The 18,651-nt window shown below is 39.8% G+C and overlaps 1 protein-coding gene across 7 annotated transcripts in view; it reads left to right on the top strand.

The window, feature by feature from the left end:
- The window catches only part of CPNE4 (copine 4), a 246,293-nt gene that overhangs the window by 41,363 nt on the left and 186,279 nt on the right, over positions 1 to 18,651 (top strand). For 4 of the 7 annotated variants that reach the window (XM_069811709.1, XM_069811755.1, XM_069811747.1 and 1 more), the window contains exon 2: positions 10,400 to 10,587. The exons of 1 other annotated variant lie outside the window; for it this stretch is intronic. In XM_069811709.1, coding sequence (XP_069667810.1) covers positions 10,408 to 10,587 — 180 coding nt within the window. In that variant the 5' untranslated portion in view covers positions 10,400 to 10,407. The remainder of the gene's footprint in view (positions 1 to 10,399; positions 10,588 to 18,651) is intronic. 2 more of the 7 variants (XM_069811730.1, XM_069811738.1) reach the window with 2 other exon arrangements.

An 18,651-nucleotide genomic window follows, 5' to 3' on the forward strand; every position in this document is an offset into this window, starting at 1 on the left:
AGTTTTTCTCACACTGCTAAGAAGTCCCGAGCCGACTTGTAGTAAGAATACCTTCTGGTTGCATTGCAAATTGAGGAACTAAATGGTGAATGGGAAGTTCTTCCTCACTGTTGTTCTTGATGTGCCTATCTTTGGATTAGCAGAAGAAAGGAGCTTCTCTTGTACGATCATTTTTATGCTGCAGGAAAAGCCGTTATGGCCATCTGTTGAGGAAAGTGAGCAGTTTGCAATATGTTACATCTGTAAATGGATAAACTCTTCCAAGCATTACATGTGTTTATATACATACTTTGGTGTAATTGAGTATAACTGAGGAATACAACTTGCTGCTACATTTCCAAGTAACAAGTGATAGGACAACAGGAAACAGCCTCAAGTTGCACCAGAGGAGCTTTAGATTGGATATTAGAAAAAATTTCTTCACCAGAAGGATTGTCAAGCCCTGGGACAGGCTGCCCAGGGAAGGGGTTGAGTCACCATCCCTGGGGGTATTTGAAGACATGTAGATGTGGCACTTAGGGACATGGTTTAGGGGTGGAATTGGCAGTGCTCAGTTGGACTCAATGATCTTAAAGGTCTTTTCCAACCTGAATGATTCTATGATTTCCCTGTAGCTGGTAGCCAGTGTGCTTTTGCAAGGTGGATAGTAGGTAATTGTAATTTCAAGTGTATTTTATGTATGTGTAGATAATAATGCAAGGATTAATTTAGTACTCTTAGTAGACTCTTAATCTTTCTTGTTGTTCAGAATTGGCTAATTATTTCAACAATTATTTTGGCTCAAATGTGTTCTGAAGGCTCTCAGCTGGGTTTATTTGATGGCAGAATTGACTGCTACACCTTGGAATGCTGGGTTTATTTGATTTTATTCCAGGCTTATCTTTCTCTGAAGTATAGTGGAGTACCAATTAAACTTGAATTATTTAAGATTCTTGGATAACTAACTATATTGTAAGGCTTCAGAGTTCTTGTTAAGACAAACGCTGTTTTATTTTCCCTCTAATACCTAGTTGGGAGAACTGTTTTTAAAAAAGCAACAAACATATCCGCAGAGTGAATACACTTTTTTCCCTGTGTTTCATTTGATATATCGCTTAGTACAAGCAGCAAACTAAAACAGCAAAGCTAAGAAAATTGTAATGGCTTTTAGTGATAAGCAAATAAGAATCACATGCTAGTGGCTTTGAAGTCATTGATTAGAGATATTCAATTACATTTTTGTGATTTTTCTATGCTTACATGTCACTTATATTCACAAACCACAGATGGTTTATGTATAATAGGGTTTTTTTTGTGTGTGAAGCTCCTCAGTATGGTGTTTGAAGTGGATTCAATGGTCCTGAGCTTTTCCATGTATCAGTGCCTAGTCCCTGTGCTTACAGGTACCTATGCTTCAGGTATCATTTCAACAGTAATACAGCAGACTTTCCAGACCCAATAGCCAAACCAGTAGGCATATCTTTTACTTATTTGGCAGCCTGAATTTTACTGGGGCTTCATGTTATTCAGTCCTGCTCATAAATCCTCAGCTTGTGGAGTCATGTTATAGGACAGGCTGAACTTTGTTGGCATTTCTTTCCTTTGCTTTTTAAATACATTTTTTTTAACTTTTTTTATAGTTGTGAGAAAGGGCTGTGGAACGTCAGTTCTAATGGCTTTGCAAATGGAAGTGAAATTAAGAATGAATCCACTTTCTTTAATGTTTTCTGAGATAAAATATGCCATTTTCATGATTTGGAAGAGGAACACTGGGACTGTTTAATGTTTTTGCTTGGCAGTATTGAGTTGTAAGTGAAGGATTTGGACAGGCATATTTAAGGAAACAAGACTGTGGATAAGAGGACAACTGTGGGGCTCACTGTTAGTGTGTCAGCATATAGATGAATCAGTCTGTTTTCTTTCTGGCTTCTACACTGTTCCCAGTAAAATATATTCTGTTATCCTATTAAGACATCACACTGTCTTACAAGGTGTCACTTTATAAACAGTACAAAATACACACTGTCTGTATAAAAGCCTGTAAGCTAGCCTTGCTGCAAGAGAGGCAGACTCCTTGTGACTGGTACAAATCCAGTGAATGTAAATAAAGCAGACTTTGGTTAATTCTGTGAAAAATCTCTGCCACTTGTCCACTAAAAAGTATCGGTACTGCTTTCCAGTAGCGGAGGACTCTCTTGTCTGCATTTATCCATAGGGAAGTTATTTTGATCTCTTAGCTGTTCAGTCTCCTGTCTTTTGTATTAATGATTTTTAGAATTCTCTTCTGCATATTATAGCATTGTAAGCAGGAAGACAGTGGGAACTTTGTGAAGTAAGAGGTGACTGATGGCAATAGCTACATACTGAAGGAAGAAGGGAGAATCTTAGATTTGCACTTCTAGTAGAGGGTAATAGAATGTATGTATTTTAGCTGCTGACTCTTACAGGTGCTTTGCATTGCATCAAGTGAGTCTGACTTCAGTGGGGACTACACAGAGCATCCGGAATTGGGCATGTTTGAGCATCTCCCAGTGCTCCAGTTATCCTGGGGTTTTTCTCCCCCTTAACTGAAATGGGGCTATTTGTATAGGTGCAGCATGCTTTTTTACAGTGTTCTGTCATATGTTAGATGTCTCAATTTCTTTCTAGTGGCTTTACTTTCTCCCTTTATAATTGAACCAGCTGGTTCTATGGTAATGAGTCCTTTTGAACTGTCAGTGTGTGTGTATTTCCATTTACATTGCTGGCACTTTGTTCTGAACCTTCTCCCCTTCTGTCCAAATAAATTACTTACACTATCAGATCTGTCTCATTGTTCACAATAGCACTGCTGTGGATTCTCCAGATCCTCCTTCCTTACCATGTTTATTGTTCATTTTGCAAAGGGCTCTTTCAAACTTTGGTAGGTTTAACTTTAAATAATCCTCATTAATTGTTGTATGAGTCGGAGAATCAAAGGGAAGGAAGGAAAATCATATTTTTAATTGCACAAACTATCCTGTGGATGGATCTAGCTAACCTATTGGCTTCTCATTATGCAGTAATTTACATTCAAATTCATTTTGACAGCTGGCATTTTGTCTGTATGAGCTGTGATCATTTAAATTTCTGTAGCAATTTATAACATAGTTGATGTTGACCAAAATATTTTTTTAATACTGATAGGAGGAGACTCTTGTGCACTGATTAGAGATATGGCTGATAATCAGGAGTCTGGAAGTGTGGTCAAAGATAAATACTTGAATGACCACGTTTTAAGATTGTACTGATTGTTCACAAGAAGTAAGTTCCCAAAGATGCACAGAGAAAGGCCAAGAGGCAGTGGTCATGGCTGCAATGAGGATTAGACATAAGGAAAAAGTTCATAGTGAGGTTGGTTGAACAATGTAATGGGTTACAGAAAACCCTATGCTATGATGAAAATGCTGCAGTGAAAAAATGTTGCTTTACAGAGGAAACGGAGGGCAATGAACATCAGCTTCTGTGGTTGATCACTGGTTCCCAATCATTGATATACATTTGTAATAAAAATAGGTCTGCTTTCTCTACCATCACTCTGGGCTCTGTCTTCAGTCCTGGGCCAGCCAGGTGTCTTAGCAAGTACCTGATTAAGCACACAAATATTAATTTAATCAACTTGCTGAATCAGGACCTCCTGATGAATTCCCATCTTTCCTCATTTGCACAAAGCTTATTTGCCAACCACACAGCTGAATGAGAAGGAATCGGTTTGCTTTTCACAACCGAGGAAGCCTTGACGCCAACAACTGATAGAGTGATTTAATGAGACTGGGAATTCCCAATCACATAAAGTTTCTTAAAGAAAAATGATTGCTTATCATTCCCTGAAGGGGAGCTGGACAGGTAACTAAACAGAATAACCTTTCAAAACTTTTCTACCTGAAAACCCAACATAATTTCATCCTTTTCTAAAAATCCTGCTCTTACTATATGATGTGTACCTTTGTCTCACATCATAATGGGAGATAGGATAGAAGCACATAAAATCTTTGAGGCCTGAGAAATGCACATTTTGAAGCCACTGAATAAGTTTAGTGATGCTTGGGTCAGGCCCCAAGAGGCAGTTCTGAAGCACTTGTAACCCTCTGTGCCTGATGATTATTTTTCATTATGGTGTTGCCAAATGATAAAATACACTGGACGAAGACAGGATCGCTTGGGGCTCTATATTACTCAACTGCCCACTTTATTGAAATCAGTGGGTTATTTTCTCACTGACTTCTGTGGATCTCAGATCAGACCCTATGAGAAGTTTAGTATACTTTCAAAATGGCATTTTATTTAATCAGATTCTGCTTATCACTTAAAGGTAGTAATTTCACCTGAAAGTGAACATGACTATTTAGATCTTGATTTTGCCAGAGTTGTAACGTAAATCGAGAATCTAGACCAGAACTAGAGGAAACAACTTTCCTAGTGCTACAAGGATTGCATTTTTTAATAATGTAGGAAAGCGGCTTTCCTTCTCTTTCAAACTGTGGAGCACTAACTGTTTTCCAGTAGAAGCTGGTAGTCTGAGTTTTATGAATTTTAAGCTGCTAACTGTAGACTTGGTTTTCATTTTCACTTTTATTAGACTGTAAACCCTGGAAGATCCAGAAACTGTAGGTTCAAAGCTTTCTGTCTAGAGAGTTCAGCTGCTCCTGTGTTTTGAATGCTAAATGTCTCTCCTGTATATAATTTATAAGTATAAATAAGTAGGGAGCAGCTAGTGGTACAACATCCAGTGCTTTTAGGTCTTGCAGTCTTCTGGAGGCACTTATTCACAGCTCTTATTTCATATAACTCTACCATTAGTATTTCCCATCACATGCACATACTGTAAACATCATTTACCTTTCCAGGAGCAGAGCCTTGCTGTTTACTTTTGCAGAATGCTATTGCTTGTTTTTGTTTCATGACCAGGGTGCCAGTAAAACAAATGATTTGGACACAGCTTTCAACATATGGTGACAGGAAACCTATGACCCCCAAATTCATTTGTGTGTGCTTTGGTCTGGAGTACAGGTTTCTAAATAACAAGCTCTGTTTCCAAATGCAGAGCACACTGGTTACTGCTTTTAATCTCAGCACCTTTCTCATTCCCTGCTCATTTATTACCTGAACTGAAGGTGAGGCTGAGTGTGCCTGTTTCCCTGATTCTTCGCCAGGTGCTGTAGAGAAGCAATCTCTTCGTACTTCACCCAGAAAACTTGCAGAAAAGCTTTCTGGAGATTGTGTGTGTGTGTAGGAGAGCAAAATGACAGTGGGCAGAGGAGAAAACTTGAAATCTGAATTCAGATAACATCTTAGATTTATTTCATGGTGAATCTAAGGAGCCTAGTTATAATTTTGCAGTGAGGTTCTCTAAAGCCCTGTGTGGCTCACCACTTTGTAACAAGGTGGATCTGAGTGTGAGCTGAATTCAAGGCTTTTAGATCTTGGAGAGAGGCATGTACTGTTTGTATTTCACATCACAGAGATCTTTACTTTTGTAAGCACTTAGATGACTACACATTTTTAAGCCATTCAGTCCCTCTGAGAGAGAAAGATGTAGCTGGCAAATATGAAATACTGGTTTTCAGTGTCATCCAGTTATCTAGCCAGGCACAAATTTCTGGACTTGTGTGCTGTTGCTTTTAATGAAATATCTACACATAGGAGCCGTTGTAGTTACCAGAAATGCTGGGCTCATGTCTGTCTTTCAATTTTCTGCATGGTTTTGGAGCTAAGGGGCCCAAATCATAGATTAGTACCTACCTGTGCTAAGCATAGGAACAACAACAGATCACAGAGACAATCTGTACCCTAAAAAGTTTATAGTTTGATTGTCTTCTGCTTAGTCACAGAGAAGCAGAGGTTGGAAAGGACCTCTGCAGATCATCTATTCTAAACCTCTGCTCAAAGCAGGTTGCTCAGGGCCATGTCCAGACAAGTTTTGGGTATGTCCAAGGTTGGAGACTCCACAAGTTCTCCGAGCAGCTTGTTCCACTGTTCAAACCTTATAGTGAAAAGTTTCCTTTTCTTTAGTAAGAATTTTCAGTATTTCAGTTTGTGCTGATTGCCTCTTGTCCTGTCACTGGGATCTGCTGAGAAGAATTTGGCTTCATGTTCTTTATTGCCTCCCCATCAGGAATTTATATACATCAGTAAGATCCCTCTGAGCCATGAATCTCTTAAAAAATGTCAAAAGAGCACATGAATTCATACTAAATGAGCTCTAAGTATGCCAAATGTAGAATATTTTTGAGGGAGCGGAACTGTCTTCCAAGGTCCTCACTTTTATTTTGTATCCTATAGGGTACATGGTGCTGTCAAGGCCTTTCACAACTTCTGTTTTGTTTTTCTTTTGTTAATGTAGTATGTGCTTCAATTTCAGCACAGCGTACTTTAAGTTTTCTTCCAGTTGGTACTGCCTTCTTCCTTGCTCTTTCACCATGGAGAAGTGAAACCATAAGGCCTGGTCTCGTTTCCTCATTCTGTGCCATCTAGTACTGGTTAATAAGTTTGTGTGGGAAGATGTTTTGGGTTTGTGTAGCAGGGGAGGGGCTGCAGGGGTGGCTCCTGTGAGAAGCTGCTAGAAGCTTCCCTGGCTCCAAGTCGGACCCACTGCTGGCGAAGGCCGAGCCCATCAGCGATGGTGGTAGCGCCTCTGGGAGAACAGATTTAAGAAGGGGAACCTGCAGTGAGTGAGGGGATTGGAATGTGAGAGGAACCCCTCTGCAGACACGGAGGTCAGTGCAGAAGGAGGGGAGGAGGTGTGCCAGAGGAGGGGATGCCCCTGCAGCCCGTGGAGGACCCCACGCCGGAGCAGGGGAAGAGTGAGGAGTCCTCCTCACCCGGAGGAGGAAGGAGTGGCAGAGACAAGGTGGGATGAGCGGACCCAACCCCCATTCCCCGTCCCCCTGTGCCGCTGGTGGGGAGGAGGTGGAGAAAATTGGGAGTGGAGTTGAGCCGGGAAGGAGGGAGGGGTGGGGGGAAGGCGTTCTAAGGTTTGGTTTTACTTCTCAGTATCCTTGTTTTGATATGATTGGTAACAAATTAAATTGATTTGGTTTTTTTTTTTGCTCAAGTTGAGCCTGTTTTTTGCCCATGACCATAAGTGGTGAGTGATCCCTTCCAGTCCTTGTCTGCACCCACGAGCTTTTCCTTCTCTGTTTTCCTCTTTTTCCAGAGGAAATGGAAGAGAATGTATGTAGCAATGAACCAGAAACTTCAGTAGTATGTGACTTATCAGTTAGTTCACTTACTTTCATATCTACGTTATCACTTTCCTCTCGCAGATGTAGCTCTTAGTGACTATTAAAGCCACATGGATATTGAAGGAATAATGAGGTTCTAGTGAAGTGAAAAAGGAAGAGTTTGTAGCAAAGAAAAATGAACAATTTATTCCTCCATCAATAATGTACGTAGTTAATTGACGAAGAGCTTCTTATGCAATCTAACTTGTCTATGTTTACGTAAAATAATACCTTTTTTTAAGCTACTTTCAGTAGGCTCAAAATCTATTTTCCAGGCCCCCAGCTTCCTGGTAATGTGACATCAGTACAACAGCCCAAGCTGGTGATTATATTAAAAGAAGAATATAATGGGACAAAAGAATAAGACTATGGCTTGATCTTTTCCATTGGTAAATTTAGAACTTGTAAAATCTGAAGTAATAGTTGTAGTGATTAAAAAGAAATATAATTTTATACTTACCCGCTGTTCTAAAAAAACACTGTATAATTATTGTGGGAGGAAGAAAAATACATCTCTCCCCCTCACTCTGGTACTTTTTCCCTTCTCTTTAGTGTTGAAATCATCCGGTTTAATTAAATCACCAACTTATTCCTGCACAAAGGATGACATTTCATTAATGATGTAAGATGTGCATGAGACAGAATTAACCCAGTTTTCAAATGGATTTCAATTGGGAAAGGGCAACATGTAAAAATGTCTTGTAAATGTGTGGGATGAGCTTGTTGAGCAGCTTTCAGAAGGAGATGGGATTATAAAATGAATAATTAGACAACAGTCCCTCCCCCCACCTCAGTTTCTAACAGTCTTTTTGTAATCCCAGTTGATAAAAAATTTAGGTACCTGACATCATATATTAGGGATATATTAGAAATAGAATGAAAAAACAGACTTGTGATGATTGCTAGCAAAATACATATATATGCATATAATTTTCTCTGTAATTTTTAGCTAAATAGTAGCCTTCAGTGGCTTCATCAAAGTTACCTCCACCTTAATCTGTTCTCTTTTTGGAAAGAAAGCAACAAGAAGAAGAAAACCAGTCTCCCAAACATCGTTTTGAATCATCACTTTTGGTAGCACTTTTTCCAGACACTTATCGTTGTGCTTAGTTGAGGTATCACGTCAGGTCCCTCTTGCATGCAGATCATTGCTTCTCAACTTATGATTTTATCAGAGTTGTTACAATTAGGCTAGAGCCCAGTTCCCTCTGCTTGCCATTGTTTTCAAGCTAGGACTGTTGTCTTGCCATCGCTAACGTGAATTGAGCCAGCACAAAATGTTGTTCCCTACTCTGTAAAAGACTGAGATTTGAGAGGTGCTGGTCTATTTTCATGGTAAAGAGTCTTATCTAAAAGTGCATGAGAAGCTAAACTAGTGTATAGAAATACACTGTGTAGAAGTTCAGTATGCTCTTTGGGCTTTATAACATAGTCTAATATCATTACCTTTTCCATATTTTTAGTTTAGCTTTTTTTCTCAGTCAGGTTTCTTTCCTAGTGGTAAATCCAAGGGAACGTAGTTTACGTGACAGCATTTACAGGTAACTGGGAAGGGCTGAAGGAGGCTATTTTGATCTTAGGGTGTCAGGCACTATGGTTGTGGCATGGCTCACATTTCAAGAAACCTGTTTTATCATAAGGAAATATGCCTGTAGAGCCTGAGCTAGAGGGTTGGTTAGAGCCCATCCACACTCACTTCACTTACAAACATATTGAACCCAGCAGGCTGGGGTTTTCACAGCAGATAGGTGGTCATATAGTAAGTTGTTGTATAGATTTGAAGAATTTTAAATAGTTAACAAGATTTTCTTTCATCTGCGAGGAGAGATGATCATCTGCCTCATCGTTCCCACTTACATTTCTGAAGTTTATCTGTATGTATTAGACGTTCACACTGGTTTGCCAACTCTTCTTACTCTGAATTTAGAAATCCCTTTCTAATTTTGCCTTTATAATTCATAAGAAAACTGGATATTCTGAAGGTGTGGTTTTGTGGATTTTGTTTTTATTTTTAACTTTGCAGAGTTGGGGAAAGAAAACTTCACTTTCATTTCCATATTGCCAAAATTTAACTTTCATCAAAATGGTTCTCAAAAATCCTTAACCCCTTAGGACAGGGTGTTGTGGACAGGGTGTTGTGGAAGAGACAGTGAAGAGGTTTGAAACAGATAATCCTGTTGATAATCTGGTAAAATAAATCTGCCCTCTAAAAGTGTGGAATTAATTTTTTGCAGCTCTTATGTATGTGGTAAGGGAGGTGCAGGCATTAATCCTTGTATTAGGGGACAGGTTTTTAGGGGTTGGGCTGTTAAGCTCAGAACAAGTAAGCAAATTAAAGCATTCCCATATTCTTCATTGACGCAAAAGTGATCGTATAGTAATTTTTGCGACACTCTATGTTAAAAATGGGGGTTTTATTGCTTCTGTTGAGAGCAAAGGCTTGAGCTACAAGATTGGTGGTGGTGTTTATAATGAAGTAAGGGCTAGAGGTTCCCACTATTCCAGCAGTCTTTGTTCATGTAACTGTGACTCCTGACCCAAAAGGGCACACACAGTATAACAAGAAGATTTGCCCGCATAAATATCCTGCCTGTCTGCTTAGAACATCAGTCCTTGACTACTTGCTTAGGAATGGGGGGAGGTAATCTTCTGCAGTAAGTGTGGAAATAGTGAAATGTATTTTGGAATTTAAGGTTGATATGAAAGAGGCCTTCTATGGCATTTACACAAAAAGTTTGTGTAAGATGAAGCACATGCTTTTTAGATGGAGTATGGAGAAATAAAAGAAGATTGGAGGAGTGCTGAACAAATCTAATTTAGCCTTACTGGAATAAGGTGTTGTCAGGAGAAATTCAGAACTACCATCCTGTCTATCCTTTGGCCTGGGGAAACATGGCTCTATAAGCAGGAACAGAGCTGGAAGTTGAGGTCACAGTTCAACCCCAGAGTTCAGGGGCATACTAGAAAATTTCATTCTGATCTTATTTCTAAATATACAAGATGATGTATTTCTTCTATAGATATTCCTTTGACTTCATTTCCCCCCCCCCCTCTTGCTCTGAATCTCATTCACAGTTTTGGGGTCCCACTGGCTACCAGAATGCTGCATTGGCTTCTGCATGGAAGGATGGACTGTACTGTGCATGCACTGTTCTTAATGGACCTTTTCTCTCTTTCAGAAGAAGGAATGAAGAAAATGAGCAACATCTATGAATCAGCAGCCAATACCCTGGGAATTTTTAACAGCCCATGCCTGACTAAAGTGGAGCTGCGAGTTGCATGCAAAGGCATATCAGACAGGGATGCCCTCTCAAAACCAGATCCTTGTGTTATCCTCAAAATGCAGTCGCATGGCCAGTGGTTTGAGGTGAGTGTTTAAAAAAATGAAAATGATTCTCCTGATGCTTTAGGATGGCATAGACAAACTGAGACAAAATTCAGATAACGAGAACAATAGAGAAGCAGCAAGTTGAAGCCTGTGGCATAATCTTGTAAGAGTGAATGGAGATTTTCCATTAACTCTAACGCACTTTGAATCAGACTCTTAATAACACTTTGAACTCCTCTTTGGAATATAGTTTAAAAATGAAGATGATTAAAGAATGAAGCATCATGAAACTTTTCCCTTTAAGCTCTCTTGTTTCATAAAAGCTATATAATAGCAGAGATAATGATAGTGACCATCATGCATTCCAATCTAAAGAAAAATGCTGTGGTAGAAAGGAGTATTTATTACTAGTTGGCAAGGAATTTGGTGACAGAGTAGCTTGATTTGCAAATTTTGAGCATTACAGTTGGATTCACAGTTGAAATTAGTAACTTAAACTAATGCGTTTACCTTATCAATTTGCCTTGTATTGCAGATTCCATGTTTGATTAAAATCCCACTTCATGTTATTTTACCTAATCTTAGAAACCATTTGATTGATAAATGGAAACAGGATGTCTTAGAGACATGCAAATTGTAAATAAAGAACTTTAGAATGGAATGTAATATTTTAAATGAACTCTTGGTTATTTTACTTAAAAGTTACACTTGAGTGTTTGTGGTTAATCAAGCTAAAAGGTGTGAGTTTTAATGGAAAGTATGTATGAGACGATTAGGAATATAATAGATACAGTTCATTTTGAGTGAGCATTCATCCCTGTCTTTTCAACAGTTTCAGCATTCAGAATAAGAATGTGTTATCTATCAAAAGATGCTGTGAGCATATGCAGAAAGCAAAATCCTGAATTCATGAGGCTTTTTTTAATTTAGCATTTTCAGCCAAGTTTGTCAGACTTGGGGGATTTTGTTCCAGTTATTCCAATTGTGTGGTTTTGACCTATGGACCTCTGAAACTTTTCCAGTGCAGGGTCAGCACCAGCACAGCAAAGTGAAGGTTTTTTGGTGGTATTCTTCCTCTTTTCTTAGTTCGCTGCTGTGGAACTATTAGGTAGGTCCCTGGTAGAAAACCAGTCTATAAGTAGAAGTAAAACTCTCACAATTGTCCTAGTGCTACAGCATAGGTGTCTTCATGTAATTGAAATTTAAGGGGATATAATAGCCCAAAAAAGGTATTTCTAGCTAGTCATGTAGAAAGGAGCATTTAGCTGCACTGTATGTAATCACTTAAGTTGTAGAAATTAATGAAACAATGGACTGAAGGTCAAAATAAGTGAAATCCCCTGTTTGGAAAGGACAGACTCAATCTTTTGGGCCATTTAAGTTCTCTGAAAAACCTGGAGTGCATTTCACACAGTTTGCCTGTGGCCAGTTATGACCAGGGTAAGTAGCTTTAAATTATATACTCTTATGTTGTAATGGAGATTCCTTTTATTTGATGTGGTTTTTAATTTGGAAAGTGAGTGTCTGAATAGAGTAATTCTTGCAGAATAGATCTCTGCTCACTGATATGATTCTCGTCTTATGTCAGTTGTTCCTACTGTCTAATGAAAGTCCAGGGTATTCATTTTAGTATGAACAAAAAGGTTTTATTAGTTTATGTTCCTATCAGTGCTGCAGAGCTAATACAGCTCTGACATGATGAGCCTTTTCCTATTCTGGCCAGCACATTCTCAACAGAATTTTTAATTAAGTTCCAATTGGTAAGCTAAATTGAGCAAAGTCATTCAGGTGTAGCTGAAGACATAATTTGGCTGGAAGAATCTTCTGCTGATGACAATCAATGATCCAGCAAGACCCGAGACAGCAGTCAGACTAATAATTTAAAAAAAAAAAAAAAAAAAAATCTAGTTACTAGTGAAGTGAGTATATTCCACATAGAAACCACTAAATGGCAACCCAAAGAGGACTGGAACTGAAGAGTTTTGCATCTATGGATTTAGTGACCTCATGAACTGTCTTGAATTTCCAGATACCTTAAACTCTTTGGAGGCTGGATGTCTCCAAACAGACTGTAGCAAAATCCAGTATTACTGAAACATGCATACTGATCACATATTCTGGTTGTGTGGAAGATTTGTGAAGTTGGAGCAGCTGGGTTGAAGGTGCCTGAAATACAGGTTGTAGTCTGTATATGGTTGTGCTCTTGTGAATAGGCGCTTTTGAAATGCGTGGAAGGTACTGAGGACTGACTGCACAGCTCCTACTGGGCCAGATGAAGCTGAAGCTGGTGGGCTTAGGCTGATGGGATTGCATTGTGCATGCAATTAGAGGTGCTAGGATGTGAGGGATTCACTCTACAGATGCAGACAATCCCTGAAAGTGAGGAATCTGTGCATATTTGTCTGAAAATTTTGATAAAACATGTCAGCCTGTAGCTGAGGAGAAATTTTTTTTTCAGTTCTGCAGTACTGTGCGTGCATATGTGTGTGTTTGTGTAAATTATGCCACCTGCACATATAAATATAGAATGAAAATATTCACCCTATTGTAGAGTGGGTAGGTGCTGTTTCCAGAGATTGGAAATGGTATATATATGTTTGGGTTTTTTTGGTTTTGGGTTTTTTATTTTATGTTATGTTATTTTATTTTAAAATGTGGTGGTTTTTCGGGGGGGGGGGGAGTTATTTGGGGTTTTTTTCCTTTGTTTTTTTTTTTTTTGTTGTTTTTGGTTTTGTTTTTTTTTTTTCTTTCAGTCACAGAATGGATGATGTTGGAAGGCACCTCTAGAGGTCATCTGGTCCAACCCTCACTGCTCAAGCAGGGACACCTACAGCCAATTGCCCAGGACTGTGTCAGACAGTTTTTGAATATATCTAAGGAGGGAGACTCCCCAACCTCCCTGGCCAACATGGGCCAGCGCTCAGTCACCCTCACAGTAAAAAAGTGTTTCCCGATGTTCCTGTGTCTCAGCTGGTGCATGTTGCCACTGGTCCTGTCACTAGCTACCACTGAAAACAAGCCTAGTTCTGTTGTCTTTTTACTCTCCCTTCAGATATCTATATATATTGGTAAGATCCCCCCTGAGCACTCCAGGTGTAGCCTCACCCATCCTGAGTAGAGGGGAAGGATTAACTCCCTTGATCTGCTGGCAATACTTTGTCTAATGCAGTCAAGGATATCGTGTGCCTTTGCCACTAGGGCACGTTGCTGGCTTGTGTTCAACTCCGTGTCCACCAAGTCCCCTTGGTTCTTTTCTGCAAAGCTGCTTTCCAGCTGGTCGTGATCCTTGGCATGTACTGGTGCATGGGGTTATTCCTCTGCAAGGGCAGGGCTCTGCACTTCCCTTTGAGCTTCATGAGGTTCCCTGCTGGCTCATTCCTCCAGCCTGTCCAGGTCCTTCTGGATGGCAGCATGACCCTCTGGCATGTCAGCTGCTCCTCCTAGTTTGGTGTCAACTACAAACTTGCTGAGGGGACAGTCTGCCCCATCATCCAGATCATTAATTAAGATGTGAAACAGGACTGGGTCCAGTATTGATCCCTGTGGTACACTGGTAGTCATTGGCCTCCAACTAGACTTTGTGTCACTGATGACCAGCCTCTGGGCCTGGGTGTTGCCCAGTTTTCAGTCCACTTCACTCTCTGCTCATCCATCCCATACATCAACAGCTCCTCTATGAGGATCTTATGGGAGACAGTGTCAAAGGCCTTACTGAAGTCCAGATAGACAACATCCACTGCTCTCCCCTCATTTACCAGGCCCGCATGTGCACAAATATGCACGCATACCCCCCCCGCCCCTTTTCTCTGTGTATGTATGTTGATGCTGTCTGAAAAGCACTATCTCCACCAATCTAGAATTAAAATGATATATTGTGTCTCCCAGGAAAATCAGCAGGTTATTCTTTCTCTCACATGAAGTTTGTATTTTTAGCTGAGATGACAGGGTGTCATATAGCAGAATTTTAAGATTATGCTATCTATATGTACTAAAAGACAATTTGCTGATCTGGGGCTGAATTTTAGCTCTTCTGACCTTAGTTTTAGGCAGGTACACCTGCAGGGTGGCCAATGTTGTATTTCTTAAACTGTTTGTTTAAGGTAATAATTTGATGGTTGTTTTTCCATACTGATTTGAATGTGTTCAAGGAGTTTAATTACTGGACTAAGCTTCAGATGGTGACTGGCTGAGTGGGGTAGTAGAATCAGGCAAAGGTACATGATGATAAATTCCTTTGCTCCAATGATTATTTTACCCACCTGCAGTGTGCATGTCCTTGTGTCATAAATGTTAATTGCCTATAGCACTGCAGTCTTCAGCTGAGAAGTGCCAGCACTGAAATTCTCATTAACTTCTTAGTTCTAAGAAAGTAGCTTGGGCCTGTTCACAGGTTATCTGCATATGGCAAGTACACATGTTATTTTGAAAGTCGAGTAAGTTGCTGAGCTGTGTCTGGTCATATCAGATTTACAGGCAATCAGGAGGTGTAATATAGCCTGATGTAGCCAGATGGAACGTAATGTCTGTAACTACAAAAAGAGAAGACAAGCTTAGGAAGACAGTAGCCATGTTTGGAAATCAGAGAGGGCTTCTCGTAGCTGTACTCTTAGAGCTTTCTCCGGCAGGACATAGAGTATCTGCTATCTTGTGGATTTGAACAGCCAGCTGGAGTTTTTGCTTTTTCGCCTAAGTTTTTATTAAACTTGAAGTAACTGCAGAACAAATAAAGCAGCACTCAAAGACAACATGCAGTTACTAAAATTCATCTTCATGGAATTGCGTGAAATTTTTTGGATGGATAGGTGTGTTTCATTAAAATATTAACTGAAGTCACAAGTTTGGTGAAACACAGTGAGCCTTGGTAAAAAATGTGTAGGGCAAACCCACAACTTTTCATTTTGCCATTTTTAAAATAAAAGGCATTCACTTGTCATTTAGCATGACATTTGATTTCAATGATCAGCTTGGCATGATTAAAAAAACAGAACACTTTTCTTCTTTTGCTTTCAGCACTAACCCTGTACATCCACGCAGACCTTCACGCAAACAGACAGTAGAGACCAGTTAGCTTGGAAATGCATGGAACTAATTAATGTGTAGAATACCAGTCGAGCCTACTAAGCAGGCTACCTAGGAATCAAGCTATAGGAAGGACACAGTCTTGCTCTTCATCTGTATTTGCTTTTCCCCTTAGTCCTGCTCTCTCTTCTGTTTCATTTCTGAATTAATTCCAGTGTCCTTCTGCTTCCTCTGCCTCCTTGCCTGCCTCAGCTCCCCATTTCCATTCCCAGCACCTGCTGGCTTATTTTGCTCTTCTGCATATTGGAGGGTGGGGGAGATTCCCTTCCCCTTCCTAGCATGGGGGAAGGATCTGAAGAGAAGACCTTTTGAGGCAGACTTCAGCTACTTGTTTCCATAGATACCCAAAAGTGTTTCTCTGTGGCTGTTACAGTCCACTGCAGAAGCCAACAAGCCATGAAATAGGGGAGTCTGTGGGTTGACATGTTCAATGACTACCGAAGTGTTCCAAAATAACTACAAAAGTGCTATGATGAGGGGAAAAAAAATACATATACACATATATAAATAAACCCAAATAAATACATCCTTTTCAGTTCATATAGATGAACAGAGTAATAGATGGAAGGATTTGGATGGATCTGAAAGTTTAACGATTAGAAACAAGAATTACTGCCACCAGCAGCCATAGAGAATCAGGCTCAAGGCTTGTCTAACCCTGTCTCCCATCTGCTAGTTGGTGACAGCAAAGAAGTGTGAGATCAGGGAAATACAAAAGTATCTTTCTGGTTTGCTCTGCCAGCCCTCAGCGATCTGCAGCTTAGTGAGTTCTTAAACAAGAGTTTGTGTCTTTGTAATTAAAAAACATTGGTAGAATAACTTCCACAACTTAGTTCAAATAATTTGAAAAGTTTTTGTATTTAAAAAATAAACTTTCATGATACCGTGGGACATAAGGGTTCTGCAGTGTCGTGGTTTAACCCCAGCGAGCAACTAAGCACTGCGCAGCCGCTCACTCACTCCCCCCCCACCCCCGACCCAGTGGGATGGGGGAGAAAAGCGGGAAAAGAAGTAAAACTCGTGGGTTGAGATAAGAATGGTTTAATAGAACAGAAAAGAAGAAACTAATAATGATAACACTAATACAATGACAACAGCAATAATAAAAGAATTGGAATATACAAATGATGCGCAGTGCAATTGCTCACCACCCGCTGATTGACACCCAGTTAGTCCCTGAGTGGCGATTCCCTGCCCCCACTCCCCCCAGTTCCTAAACTAGACGTGACATCCCATGGTATGAAATACCCTGTTGGCCACTTTGGGTCAGGTGCCCTGGCTGTGTCCTGTCCCAACTTCTTGTGCCCCTCCAGCTTTCTCGCTGGCTGGGCATGAGAAGCTGAAAAATCCTTGACTTCAGTCTAAACACTACTGAGCAACAACTGAAAACATCAGTGTGTTATCAACATTCTTGCATACTGAACTCAAAACATAGCACTGTACCAGCTACTAGGAAGACAGTTAACTCTATCCCAGCTGAAACCAGGACATGCAGCTTAAGTGGTGGGTGAATAAAGTTACATTACTTGTATTTTTTGAACTTGCCACTTGCTGATCATTTTATGTCCCTTGTTCCTGTATTGGAGGAGAGTCTGTGAAAATCCCTGTTCATTTTCTCAGCGCCATCTCGGATTTTAGTCTTCTGATTTGTCTGTGACTGTATATTTTGAAGATTAAGTATAGCTAAGTCATCTAGGAATATGGATTAGTTTGGATGGTTATTTCAACCATGTTTATTTCAGAATGTTTTAGAGATGCAGTGCCAAAAGCAATTGCTATATTCCCATAGAGATTTTCAAGCAATGATTTCGGATTTATTCTCTGCTTTAAAGAGCTGTAAGGCTTCACAGTGGGCTGGTTTATTGGATATTCAGTGGCTTTTTGGATTATTATTTTTTTAATAATAGTCAATGCTAGAGCAGATTCTAGATATTCCTTTTCTGATTTCACTCTCAGATTTCAACTTGGTGAATAAACATACCGTATAAAATTAGTTGTAAGTAATGACGTAACAGTACGATGAACATACCATCTCATGAAGATTTTTCTCTGACAAAGGGAATTAAATTACAAAGTTCCAGTGAGATGTTTTGTATCGGATTATGCACAGTTTGGTGGCAGGGAAGTGCTTTCACTGAATAGCTAGTATGAAATTAGCTCTTCTCATTGTGAAAAACTTTTGACTTGTTTGCAGATTTGGTTTTTGTTTTTTTTTTCTCTTCTGGATGTAGAACGGGGCTGATTAATTGAAAATGCTACCCACATTTTCTCTGGCCAAAGCTTAGGACAAAGTCTTTAATGAAATACTATATTTATTGTAAATACCTTTGGATTCATGTGAATCTTGATTGATGAAAGCCACTGGGGGAGAACTGAGTCTTTAATTGAAATGATCAAGACCTTCATCAGAAAAGAAAGGCAATGAGATTTTTTTTTAATTAAGCCACCATGTGGCCAAGGTCCTACTATTCCTGACTTGGAGCCGGCAATCTAGTTGATGGGCCCTTACTGCCTAGATCTCTCAGGTCGTTAGAGCACTTAGTCTTGTGCACAGATCTGTGCTCTGCATGTCTTGCAGGTGATGATCTGTTGGTGCAAATGTTGATTACTGACCCTTGGACCTAAGAAGACGTGGGAGCAGTCCTGCTGCATTCATTTCCCAAGGAGTATTCCTAGAAGCTGATGCTTAAGATTTTTTTCAGGTGCTATTAGACCTCTCTTGTTCTAAATTATCAAACAGAAAGCTATGATTTATTTACGCCACGGCAATGTGCATGTGTATATGCCTTTATAGCCTATTGTATCCTCATAATTCAATATTGTACTTTTCTTTTTCCTTTTTTGTTAAGTGTATGTTGATGCTAATGAATGCTTCTTTGCTCAAGACTATTTGGTAACCTCTGTTGCTGCCAAGATTTGCTTCTAGCTTCTGCTTTGTGCTGCTGGTAAACTTCCCTGAAGTCCTTTTGTATGGTGCAAATGACAAAGACAGCTCATCTTTTTCAAACACCACTGGAAGTCTGC

The sequence above is a fragment of the Haliaeetus albicilla genome, chromosome 2 (assembly GCF_947461875.1).
Source record: "Haliaeetus albicilla chromosome 2, bHalAlb1.1, whole genome shotgun sequence".
Taxonomy (NCBI): Eukaryota; Metazoa; Chordata; class Aves; order Accipitriformes; family Accipitridae; genus Haliaeetus; species Haliaeetus albicilla.